This window comes from Colobus angolensis, unplaced genomic scaffold (assembly GCF_000951035.1).
Source record: "Colobus angolensis palliatus isolate OR3802 unplaced genomic scaffold, Cang.pa_1.0 Scaffold315, whole genome shotgun sequence".
Classification (NCBI taxonomy): domain Eukaryota; kingdom Metazoa; phylum Chordata; class Mammalia; order Primates; family Cercopithecidae; genus Colobus; species Colobus angolensis.
In genome coordinates, this window is record NW_012116433.1 from 888,284 (window position 1) to 901,420 (window position 13,137).

General features: G+C 36.6%; 1 protein-coding gene across 1 annotated transcript in view; it reads left to right on the top strand.

Annotated features, from left to right (window-relative positions):
- The first annotated feature begins 1,657 nt into the window (after positions 1–1,657).
- Positions 1,658–13,137, top strand: part of CEP350 (centrosomal protein 350kDa) — a 135,896-nt gene continuing 124,416 nt past the window's right edge. Inside the window, exons 1-5 of the mRNA XM_011951138.1 lie at positions 1,658–1,730; positions 2,719–2,765; positions 5,945–6,059; positions 7,493–7,652; positions 12,307–12,929. Coding sequence (XP_011806528.1) covers positions 1,658–1,730; positions 2,719–2,765; positions 5,945–6,059; positions 7,493–7,652; positions 12,307–12,929 — 1,018 coding nt within the window. The remainder of the gene's footprint in view (positions 1,731–2,718; positions 2,766–5,944; positions 6,060–7,492; positions 7,653–12,306; positions 12,930–13,137) is intronic.

Below are 13,137 nucleotides of genomic sequence, written 5' to 3' on the forward strand. Positions count from 1 at the left end.
CTATAGGATTGCTTGACTGTTCTTAGGACATGACACCTGGATCCTTGAGGTATAAAGAGAGAAGAGAATGTGTTTTATAGCCTAGTCTTGGAAGTCATATATTGTCACTTTCATCACGTGTGATATTAGTTTAAAATAAGTCTCTAAGTCCCACCACATTCAATGGGAGAATAATTAATTTCCACAATTTGAAGAAAGGAGTATGAAACAAATTTTGAATATGTTTTAAAACCACCACAGACGTCCAGCAGTTAGGTAAAGTAGTTAAAATTGAAGTTACAGTGATGATAGTAATAAAATTATTTATTAATGATTGTATTAGGATTTCGGGAGTAATGAGGTTTTCTTCTATTTTTCAAACTTTCTGTGTTACATGATTTTTATAAGAGACTAGTTCCTCTATATTCATAGGAAAATATAGTATGACTTATAACTAAGCTGTCTAACCATAGGCAGATCATGATCTTTCCCTTTGAGTTGTGATATAATTTTTTTCCTTTCATTTTTTTATTGCGGTAAAATATACATAACAAAATTTACCATTACAACCATTTCTTAAGTGTACAGTTCAGTGGTGTTAAGTACATTCATATTGTTGTACAGCCATCACCACCATCCATTTCCAGACTTCTTTTCATTTTGCAAAACTGAAACCCATTGAACAGTAACTCCCATTCATCTCTTTCCCCAGCCCCCACCACCATATTCTTACTGTCTCATGTAAGTGGAATCATACAGTATTTGTCTTTTTGTGATTGGGTTATTTCACTTAGTATAATGTCCTCAAGATTCTTTCATGTTGTATCATATATCAGATTTCCTTCCTTTTTAAGGCTCAGTAGTATTCTATTATATATATAAATGTCATTTTACTTATTCATTCATTTGTTGATAGATAGTTGGGCTACTTCCATGTTAGCTACTATGAATAATGCTGCTTTGAACGTGGTTGTACAAATAGTTCGAGCCTCCACAAGTTTTTTGGTTGTGTACTATATTCGTCCATTCTCACACTGCTATAAATTACCCAAGACTGGGTAATTTATAAAGAAAAGATGTTTAATTGGTTCACAGTTCCACATGGCTGGGGAGGTCTCAGGAAACTTACAATCATGGCAGAAGGCACCTCTTCACAGGGTGGCAGGAGAGATAATGAGTGCAAGCAGGAGAAACGCCAGACACTTATGAAGACATTAGATCTCATGAGACTCACTATCATGAGAATAGCATAGGGGAAACTGCCCCCCTGATCCGATTACTTCTACCTGATTCTGCCCATGACACTTGGGGATTATGGAGCTTACAATTCAGGGTGAGATTTGGGTGGGGACACAGAACCAAACCGTATCATATATCTAGAAGTGGAATTGCTGGATCTTATGGTAATTCTAATTTTACTTTTTTGAGGAACTGCCACACTGTTTTCCATAGTGACTGTACCATTATACATTGCCACCAACAGCACACACGGGTTCTAGTTCTGCAAATCTTTGCCAGCAGTTATTATTTTGTGTGTTTTTGATAGTAGCCTGTCCTATTTACATCCTAATGGGTGTGAAGTAGCCAAAATAATTTGTAATGAGTTATTTTTCTGAGGAAAAATAATATAAGATTGATGTTCAGTGAATACTGATGTGATTGCAGGTAAATTGGCAGGATGAGGAGCAGCAAATCAAAAGAGGTGCCTTTACAAAATCCAAGGAACTCTCAAAGCAAGGATACTGTTCAAGGTATGATTTTGTTTTTTTAAGGGGAACTTAATACCTCATTTAGGTCATGTGTATTACATTTTGGTCTAATAAATAAATGATAATTATACCTATGCTTTGATTTATAGAAAGTGGATAAATAATTTTAAAATTCTCTTATATTTTAAATATACATGGTGCTTCATGTTAAAAGCATCCTATGGTGAACTGTTTTGTAAAGCAGGAATCCTTTTTTAAAATGAACCAGTATATGTAAAATTTTTCAGAAATTCTGGCCTAACTTCAATAAATGGTATAGCCCCAATATAGTTACAGACTTATAGGGTTACAGATAATAATAGTAAGAGTCTCACTGAATTCTTTTTAAAATAATGCATTAGAGGTAATTTTAAGGCATGATATTTTTTGAGGGAGATTGACAAACTAGAGTACATCTGGAGGAAGATTATTGGGTTTGTGAAAGATCTGGAGATCAAGTCATATGAAGAGTATTTGGAGGAAGTGGAAATACTTATCCTGAAGAAGGATGACTTATGGAAAATACATGACCTTAAACTATTTGAAGGGTTGTTCTCTGAAAGACTGAATGGATTTTACCTATGTTTTTACTGATAGATCAAAATCTGGAGTAGCTTTCTCATCTTTCTCACATTGTATTATAAAATACAGTATAATATAAAATTTTATATTTGTTCAGCTCATTGGGATAAACTGAGGATGCTGCTTATTTTTGGAGCTGTCTGATATAGGTGTGAGTGGAAATGCCAGTCCAATGGTAGCAGTGTCTATTTACCTTTAAACCATATGTTGGGAATGTTGGCTTAATAATCTTATAGATAAAAACCCATTTTGACTCAATATAATAAAACATTTGCTGAGAAATTGTTCTGCCTAATAAGGTAGTTTTCAGACTTTTGAGTGCATTTGGGAGCTTATTAATATTCAGATTCTGAGGTCTAATTCAGAGATTCTGGTTGATTGATACAGTAAATACCATTTTTTTTCCCAGCAGATATTACCACATCGTGGGATGCACTTTCTCAAACCAAGGCTGCTGTAAGTAGTTTTAGCGTCCATTTATTTATTTCTAGATTAAAATCAATTTCCTGTTATGATTGAATAGATTAAAATTTTTTCCATACTGTTCTTTAAAATTTACTTTTATTTTTATTTTTTGTTAAACAGACGGGTTCTCACTGTGTTGCTCAGGCTGGTCTTGAACTCCTGGGCTCAAGAGATCCCCTCTCTCTCTCTCTTAGTCTCTCTCTCTCTCTCTCTATATATATATATATATGCACACACACACACTATATATTATAAAATGAACATAAATGACAACTATTAAATGGTAAAGTAATAAACAGGATACTACTTTAGGAATTAGGAGCACAAGCACCGTGGCATATAAAGTATTAAAATTGACTGGTTGTGGTGGCTTACACCTGTAATCCTAGCACTTTGGGAAGTCAAGGTGGGTAGATAGCTTGAGCCCAGGAGTTTGAGATTAGCCTGGGCAACATGGCAAAGCCCTGTCTCTACCAAAAAATGACAAAAATTAGCCAGGCTTGGTGGTATGCACTTGTAATCCCTGCTACTCAGGAGGCTGAGGCAGAAGGATTGCTTAAGCCCAGGGAGGTTGAGGCTTTGAGGTTGCAGAGACCCTTGATTGTGCCACTGCGCTTTAGCCTGAATGACAGAACAAGACCCTGTCTCAATAATAATAATAATTTGTACTGTTTATTCACCTTTAATAAATTTGTTCATTTGGTAGGTGGAAAAGAGAATTTAAGCTGGATGCGGTGGCGCACCCTATAATCCCAGCACTTTGGGAAGCCAAGGTGGGAGGATCATTTTGAGCCCAGGAGTTCAAGACTAGCCTGTAAAACATGGCAAAACCCCATTTCTACAAAGTACAAAAATTAGCTGGGTGTGGTGGCATGCGCCTATGGTCCCAGCCACTCGGGAGGCTGAGGTGGGGTGATTTCCTGAGCCTGGGAGCTCAAGGCTGCAGTGAGCTATGATCATACCACTGCATTCCAGCCTGGGCAACAGAATGAGATCCTGTCTCAAAAAAAAAAGAAAGAAAGAAAATTTAAAACAGAGGATGAAGGTAGGGGCTTTGTCTATGTAGAAGGCTCATTGTTAGGGAGGAAATGAAGGAAACCAACTTCTTGAATGGACTGTGAGTTATTCTTCCTTTCCAATTTGGATGCCCTTTATTTCTTTCTCTTGTCTGATTGCTCTAGCTAGGACTTCCTGTACTATGTTGAATAACAGTGTTGAAAGAGTTACTTCTTTTTTGTGGCAATAACAGGTTGTTTTTTTCTCTTACCACTGAAGAAGAATGACTGTGGGCAACCTGTTCCCATTTGTGTTCTGGCCAATCTTGTCTAGAGTTTAGGAATCCAAGTTTGGCAGGTGATGCAAATAGTTCATTCAAAGGGAAACTCTTTTCTTTTTAATTTGCTCTCTGGGCAAATTACTTTCCTAATATACCCTTTTTTGTTTTCTATACCACCTGATTTTGAATCACCTACTTCTTTACTAAGTATTTCAGTGATATTTTCTGTCCTCTAATCTTTAGAACTGATTTGAAAATAAATCTGCAAAAGGTGATATAACCTAGATTTGGTCCCAATGCAGAGTCGTATTTTGGCCCTATGAATGTAGCAATATATATTCTCTCTCTTCTACCTGAGCATTATATTTTGTATAGTATAGAAATAGTTTTTATCCACCAGTTTAACTTAGTGCTAAACTAATTTAGAGTTAAACTGTTAATAGTTGTTTTTCAAAACTATTGGGTGTTTTTGAAGAACATTTAAGGATGATAAAGGAATATAAGTAGGGGAGGCAATCTGATGTAGAACTATTAATATATCAAAAATTATTCCAATTTTTAAAATGCATTGGGATGCAAAAATCTGAAGGAAGGCTGGGTGCAGTCGCTCATGCCTGTAATCACAGCACTTTTGGGAGGCTGAGGCAGGTGGATCACTTGAGCTCAGGAGTTTGAGATCAACCTGGACACTTGGGAGCTTATTAAAATTCAGATTCTGAATTTTAAACCCCGTCTGTACAAAAAATATAAAATTAGCTGGGCTAATTAGTGGTGTACATCTGTAGTCCCAGCTACTTGAGAGGCTGAGGTGGGAGGATCGCTTGAGCCCAAGATGCAGAGGTTGCAGTGAGCTGAGATCATGTGACTGCACTCCAGCCTGGGTGACAGAGTGAGACCCTGTCTCAAAAAAAAAAAAAATCTGAAGGAAGATATATCAAAATTTTATATAAAGTATCTATATGTGATGGAATTTTGATGATTTTAATTTTATTTTTTATATTGTTTCTGTTTTCCTAGTTTTTTCTTGTAAGCATGTAATACTTTACTATTTAGGAAAAAATGCTTTTCAGTCACTGAGAACATTGGTGGTTATAACCAAAAGTTGACTTATATTGCAGAGTTATATTTTCTCTTTATTGTGAAACTTATAGACATAAAACTGTAAAACACAGTGGCTATTTGAGTACCTATAGTCTTAAATTTTGGTCCAGGTAAATAATTCTTTACTCATTTTTGCATGTAAAATGCACAGGATATATTGCATAATGATATGTCACATATAAAGTCAGATAATTGGCTGAACATGGTGGCTCATGCCTGTAATCCCACACTTTGGGAGGCCGAGGCGTGTGGATCACCTGAGGTCAGGAGTTTGAGAACAGCCTGGCCAACATGGGGAAACCCCATCTCTATGAAAAATACAAAAATGGGCCCGGTGTGGTGGCGCACGCCTGTAATCCCAGCCACTAGGGAGGCTGAAGGAGAATCTCTTGAACCTGTGAGGTGGAGGTTGCAGTGACCTGAGATCGCGTCACTGCACTCCAGCCTGCACGATGGACCAAGACCGTCTCAAAAAAAAAAAAAGTCAGATAATTTACTACTTGTTTTTTACTAAACAATTTAAAAAATAGGTCAACATATCAAGTGGAAACTCTTTGATATTCTTCAGAATCTTACTGATTTTTCTTGTCTAAATTCGGGGAACATTATGCCAGATGTTGTTATAGCTAAAGTAAAAAATGATGAAAAACAAATATTTTAAGAAAGCATTCATGAGTTTTTTTTTCTACTTTGGAAAAAGGTATCGGGCAATATACTTTTAAATAACCATGTAAATTGATGGTGGATTATTTATGGAATTAACTTATGTCTTGTGATGGTATTTAAACTTTAGCTGAGACACATTGAAAATAAATTAGAAGTAGCCCCTACAAGTACAGCTGTGTGTGATTCTGTCATGGATACCAAGAAGTCTTCTACAAGTACTACCCGAAAAATAAGTAGAAAAGGTATGTATGAAGTTACTTCCAAATATATACGTATATTAAATGTAAATTTTGAAAAAACAGACAGCTCTGTCTACAGGGGTGTAGCCTGTAGATCTAGCCACCACACCTGGCTAATCTTTTTTTATCTTTTGTAGAGACGAAGTCTCTCTGTGCTGCCCAGGCTTGTCTTGAACTCCTGGCCTTAAGTAATCCTCCCATCTTGGACTCCTTAAAGTGCTGGGATTATAGGCGTAGCTAACACACTCTGCCTTAAATATAAGTTGTTGATGTAGTAGTTTTGTTTCAGTTTAATTTCTTCTTATAGTCTCCTGTTGCTTGCTTTTTTGTCAGAGACACTGGCATTTAATCTTTTTCTTTTGATATTGGGTAGCTATGAAACAGCCTCATGTTCAGCGACTGTAGATGGTGTTTTCACCATCTTTTGATCAGGGACTTTAGCACTATTACATCACCCTTGACAATGAGTTTTCATTTGTTTTTAGCGATGAGAGTTTCATTTTGAGGTTATGTATGTCTGATTTGTTTTCTAAATTCACAGATACATAGTGCTTTGGAAATGAAATTTAGTTGACTTAATAAAATGTATATTTTTGTTGGGATTTAAAATCATAAATGGAATCTCTTTCATAATGGTGACTTATAAAATGATACAATGCAAATATTTTCTTGGGTTACCTTTTGTATTTTGATCTTGTGGTTTCTTTCCTTTTTTTTTCTTTTTTTTTTTTTTTTTGAAATAGAGTCTCACTGTGTTGCCCAGGCTAAAGTGCAGTGGTGTGATTTCTACTCACTGCATCCTCTGTGTCCCAGGTTCAAGTGATTCTCTTGCCTCAGCCTCCTGAGTAGCTGTGCCACCAGGCCTGGCCAATTTTTGTATTTTTAGAAGAGATGGGGTTTCACCATGTTGGTCAGGCTGGTCTTGAACTCCTGACCTCGTGATCCACCTGCCTTGGCCTCCCAAAGTGCAGGGATTACAGGCGTGAGCCATCATGCTGGGCCATTCTGTGGTTTTTTAATTGGTGAGTGAAAACTTCCAGATCAATACTTTCTACCTAAACTGTAATATATTTATATATATAAATATGTATAGATAGATAGATAGGTTTTTTTTTTTAACCTGGCAGTTTGTTAGGTTGTATCTGATACTTCTCTTTTAAGTGAGAGCCATGACAAAAATAAATTTTGTATGTAGAATTTTATTTTGCATTGTTTGCTCAGAATATAATTTCTCTATCAATGGAGTTACTTTAACAATTTAACCTGAATGTTTTTCATCTACTTATATAATATCCAACTAGAGATACTAGAGATAACTTATATAATATCCAACTATTAGAAATAATAGATACCTAATTTTTTTTTAAGATACCAGCCAAATTCAGAGGCAGTTGTATTTTATATCATATGTTCTCACAGATTTCCTTTTCCTTCAGATGATAGATACCTGGATGATTCTTGGGTTAATGCTCCAATCTCCAAATCCTCTAAATCACAAAAAGAGAAATCTCGTAGTCCTCTCAGAGCTACCACCCTGGAGAGTAATGTGAAGAAAAATAATCGTGTGGAATTTCGTGAACCTTTGGTTTCTTATAGGTTAGTATTGAAAAAAAAAATGTATCAAATAGGTTTAGCCTGTAATATTTACAGTAAGAGTATACTTTGTTTTCTGAGTTTTTTACAGCACTCTGGTTGTGAAATAGTGTAATACTCTAGTATTACTACCTTTTTCATTCTCCACAAAAGATGGCTACAAAAGATAGTGCGAACATGAAATACTGACTGCAGTAGCCTCTTCTACAGATCAATATTTGAGGGGAAAGAAATAGTAATAGTTGCCTCAGGCCACCTTTATTGTAATAAATATGTTTCCTAGAAACAAATTATTCCATCTCTGGAAGTGTGGCTTTTTTGTTTCTTCTTAATAACTCAGATCATTTATTTTATATAGTGAACTTTATATTGCTTACTTTTTTTCTTTTTTGGGTGGGGAGCATTAATTAGTCACATCAAATTCCTATCTTATTGAGAATGTGAGTTGATTTATTGTTTTATTTTGTTGCCAGTGGCTTTCAGCAACTTAGATGTTCAAGATTGATGTAAGAATTTTGATAGTATAGATGATATAAAATGCTTTGCATTTTTGTTAACATAGCTTAAGATATTCAACTGATAAACTTACAGAATTTTGTATTTGAGAGACACTTTACTAATGATTTCAGTACATTCATATTCTTAGTATGGCAAATATTAATAAGTAATAAACACTGGGCCTTTTTTTGTTTCATTTGTAAGCTTTTTTTTGTGTTTTAAACACAAATCAAGTTTCATGATGATACTTCGTAGTTCTAGGTATATGTTTGTACTCTTAAATTTTACATACCTTGGGAGATGGAGGTGGATTGTCAGTTCAATTTTTATTATGTTGCATTTGATGCAATTTTGAATTATCTAGGTGGAAATATTAAGTAGGCATTTAAAAATTTGGGTAAGAATGTATGTGGGATGGTCAGGGCTGAGAATACAAATCTGGGAGTTATCATTAGTATTGAAGCATTAGAAGGGCTGGAAAAAATATAGAAAGAAGATCAGGGGTATAATCTGGGTAAAGTTCAGAGTTTAAAAAAAAGGAGAAGGGAAAAGTTTGAAGAAGAATAATCAAAGTTCAGAATCTCTAGACACACAGATATTAAGCAACTTGCCTAGAGATATAATCGTTATCAGAATTGAGACTGAGTTGCTCACTTCATATTTATGTTCAGTGTTCTTCCTGCAAATAATACTACTTTACCTTTAGAAGTATGTAAATTATGGTTTTTTGTTTTTGAGACAAGGTCTTGTTCTGTTGCCCAGGCTGGAGTGCAGTGGCACAATCATGGCTCACTGCAGCCTCCGCCTTCTGGACTCAGGCGATTCTCCCACCTCAGCTTCCTATGTAGCTGAGACTTACAGGCGTGAGCTACCATGCCCGACTAATTTTTTTTTTGTATTTTTGATAGAGATGGGGGTTTCACCATATTGCCCAGGGTGTTCTTGAACTCATGTGCTCAAATGATCCACCTGCCTTGGCCTCCCAAAAGTGCTTGGATTACAGACATGAACCACTGCAGCTGGCCTGTAAATTATGTATCTTTTAAGAAAAGAAAAAATAGGATAGCTGTGAATGGAATACCCTCCACCTGGTGGATTCCATTCCTCGCTTAAAACTCATTACTTTCTTTGGGAAAAATGGCCAGATCTGTTTCTACCCCACTCCCATTTTCCCAACCTAGTTCATCATCCCTCTCTGCTCCCAAAGTACTGTGTAGCATCCTCTATTAAAGCATTTTCAGGTGGCATTATGTTTTGGTTCCATATCTGCCCATTAGTCTATCTAAGGGTGTAAATCTTACTCTCATGGCATTAGCTTAATGCCTAGCATGTACTAAATATTTAAGTACTTTTTCCTAACCTATTAACCAGGAAAAATTTCAAATTTACAGAAAAGTTGAAGGAATTGTATACTGAACATCCTTATATGTATTCAGTAAATATTTAATGAGTGAGTGAATGAAAGATTGTATGAAATTACTTTTTGTTGGGGGGTGTTAATTTTCCATCCTCTTTTGAGAGTGGGACATGATATGTAACCTACCATTTTATGTTTTTGTTTTTTGCATGTGCTAATTTTAGAACTAAATTATTTTAACTGTCAGTTGTTGCAGTCTTGTTAATATAGTGAAAATAATCACATTTAGCCTCAGTCTCTAGGACTGATTTCACAGCCCCATCTCTTTCTGGTTTTTTTTTTTTTTGAGGCAGTGTCTCACTCTGTTGCCCAGGCTGAATCTGGTGGCCCAATCACAGCTCACTACAGCCTTGTTCTCCTGGGCTCAAGCCATCCTCCCACCTCAGTCTCTGGAGTAGCTGGGACTACAGACAAGCACCACCACTCCCAGCTAATTTTCATATTTTTTGTAGAGACAGGTTTTTGCTGTGTTGCCCAGGCTGGTCTCATACTCCTGGACTCAAGCAATCTGCCCACCTTGGCCTCTACAAGTGCTTGGATTACAGGTGTGAGCTACCACACCTGGCGATCCCCATCTTTTTCAAAATCAACCACTCAGAACAGGGTCGAAAGTTTTTTGGGTTATGGACCCCAGTGAGAATCTGACAAAAGCTGTAGACTGTTTTTTCTTTTTCTTTTTCTTTTTTTTTTGAGACCGAGTCTCACTTTGACCAAGTCTTGCTTTGTTGCCCAGGCTGGAGTGCAGTGGCGTGATCTCTGCTCACTGCAAGTTCCGCCTCCCGGGTTCACGCCATTCTTCTGCCTCAGCCTCCGGAGTAGCTGGGACTACAGTCGCCTGCCACCACGCCCTACTAATTTTTTTGCATTTTTAGTAGAGACAGGGTTTCACTGTGTTAGCCAGGATGGTCTCAATCTCCTGATCTCGTGATCCACCCTCCTTGGCCTCCCAAAGTGCTGAGATTACAGGCGTGAGCCACCGCGCCCGGCCAGCTGTAGACTGTTTTCTTAGAAAAATGCACATGCTCATGTGATCTCAGTAGAAACAGTTACTATGTTATGTTATCGTGGCTTTAAGAATCTTTGTAGTATTTAGGGTTTTATGCTTTTACCTGAAATGCCTTAGATCAGATCATTGCTATACAATAGAACCATTAATGTGAGCCACACATTCAACATTTTTAGTAGTCACACACAAAAAAGATATTTTACATTCCTGAATTTTTAGAACCCAGTATGTAACTTACATTATAGCAGCTGTCAATTTCGATTAGCCACATATCATGTGCTCAGTAGCCACATGTGGCTAGTGGCTGCTGTTTCAGACCCAGCCTGTTGTTATGTCTGGTTTTATAATTTTCTTGACTATTTTTTTCATGATTCATGTGCTCTTCTCACTGCTGAAACATTTGTCTTCATTAGCCTCCCTTTTCATGAACTGCTTTCCTAAAATAAGGCTCAGCCAGGCACAGTGGCTCACACCTGTAATCCCAGCACTTTGGAAGGCCGAGGCAGGCGGTTCACCTGAGGTCAGGAGTTCAAGACCAGCCTGGCCAACCAACATGGTGAAACCTCGTCTGTACTAAAATTAGAAAAGTTAGCCAAGCATGATGGCACGCGTCTGTAATCCCAGCTACTTGGGCGGCTGAGGCAGGAGAATCGCTTGAACCTGGGAGGCAGAGGTTGCAGTGAGTGAGATCATGCCACTGCACTCTAGCCTGGGTGACAGAGTGAGAATCCTTCTCAAAAATAAATAAATAAATAAATAAATAAATAAATAAATAAATAAATAAATAAATAAATAAAATAAATCTAAAGTAAGGCTTATTAGAATGACATGTAAAATAAAAATAGTCTCTGGAGGAAGATTTTTGGTAGTGTTTTCTATGAGCAGAGAATATGGACTTGTGAGAGGTACTTTGGCTTTGCCCAGCCTTCTTTGCTTACTCCTGATTTTCTAGATACGCTTTACAAAGTTTGAAGCTGCCAAAAACTACTTTGTGGTTAAGAGATTTAACATTACTAACCACATTTATTTGGAGGAAAATATTTATTGTACCTCCACTATATTTCTACCCCTAGTCTATTTATTAATTTTGTTCCTTATTTAGAAGTGACATATATGAAATGCCAGTATTTGAGAACTTCTTTCCCTGGTACGTAAGATTTTATAGAGTAGCAAATAACACATTTTATTGACAAATGTCAAGTGAATACCCAAAGTCAGATTATAATCCTGTTTTCTGGAGTTCTTAGGAAATCTCTCTACATATCTTTTGCATATTTCTTATTTTATAATATGCAGATTGTTGTTTAGATTATTTGCCATTTTACTTGATAGAGGGAGTATTGAGCATCGAGTTATAATATTACTAATGGTTATTTTGCAATCTTTAACTTACTGGAATTTCTAGGCTTTTTATTTTTTGGTTTCTAATGCTAGCTTAGAGTTCTCATTCAGTTTGTATGACTGGTTTCCATTTGACTAGTTTTTGTACTTTTATGAAAAGCTTTTAAAAAGATTTAGCTTTAAAACTGACAAGTAGAAACTGTACGTATAGTATACAACATGATATTTTGGCATATGTATACCTTGTGGAATGGCTAAATCAAGTTATTTAACATGCATTACCTCATATTCTTATTTTTTTTGTGGTGAAAACACTTAAAATCTACTCTTAGCAATTTTCAACTATATAATATGTTATTAATTATAGTCACAGAACTTATTATTTTTTATTGTAGGGAAATCCATGGTGCACCTTCCAATTTGAGTTCCAGCCATCTGGAGTCAAAGGATGTATATTGTGTAGATGTTAATGAAGAAAAGAGTGAGAGTGATAACTGGATGATAGGCAGTCGAGAAGAACGGAATATACGGAGCTGTGATTTTGAGAGCTCCCAGTCATCTGTCATCAATGATACAGTTGTTAGGTTTTTAAATGATCGACCAGCAATTGATGCATTGCAGAGTTCTGAATGTTTGATTAGGATGGGAGCTTCTACGAGAACTGAGGAAGAAATGCCTAACAGAACAAAAGGAAGTGAGAACAATTTGAAGCTTTCTGTGAATAACATGGCCCATGATATTGATCCAAAAGTGTTACGACTAACTGACTCTTCTCCATCCTCTACTAGTACTTCTAATTCCCAAAGATTAGATATTCTAAAGCGGCGACAACATGATGTCAAACTGGAAAAACTTAAGGAACGGATTAGAAAACAGTGGGAACACTCAGGAGAAACAAATGGCCAGGGTCAGAAGCTGGGTCATATTGACCATCCAGTAATGATTGTTAATGTTGATAACTCAGTAACAGCAAAAGTCAGAAAAGTGGCAACAGCACCCCCTGCTCCAGCGTATAAAGGTTTGTAATCAGTCTTTATATCTTCCTCTCCCTGCTTCTTTGTTCTTCTTTCTCCCTAGGATGTATTTGAATAGAGAGGATCATCTTTAGAACAGGATGTTATTCTTGACTGCATAAGCACTTTGGGAGGCCGAGTTAGGTGGATCATGAGGTCAGGAGATCAAGACCATCCTGACTAACATGGTGAAACCCCGTCTCTACTAAAAAT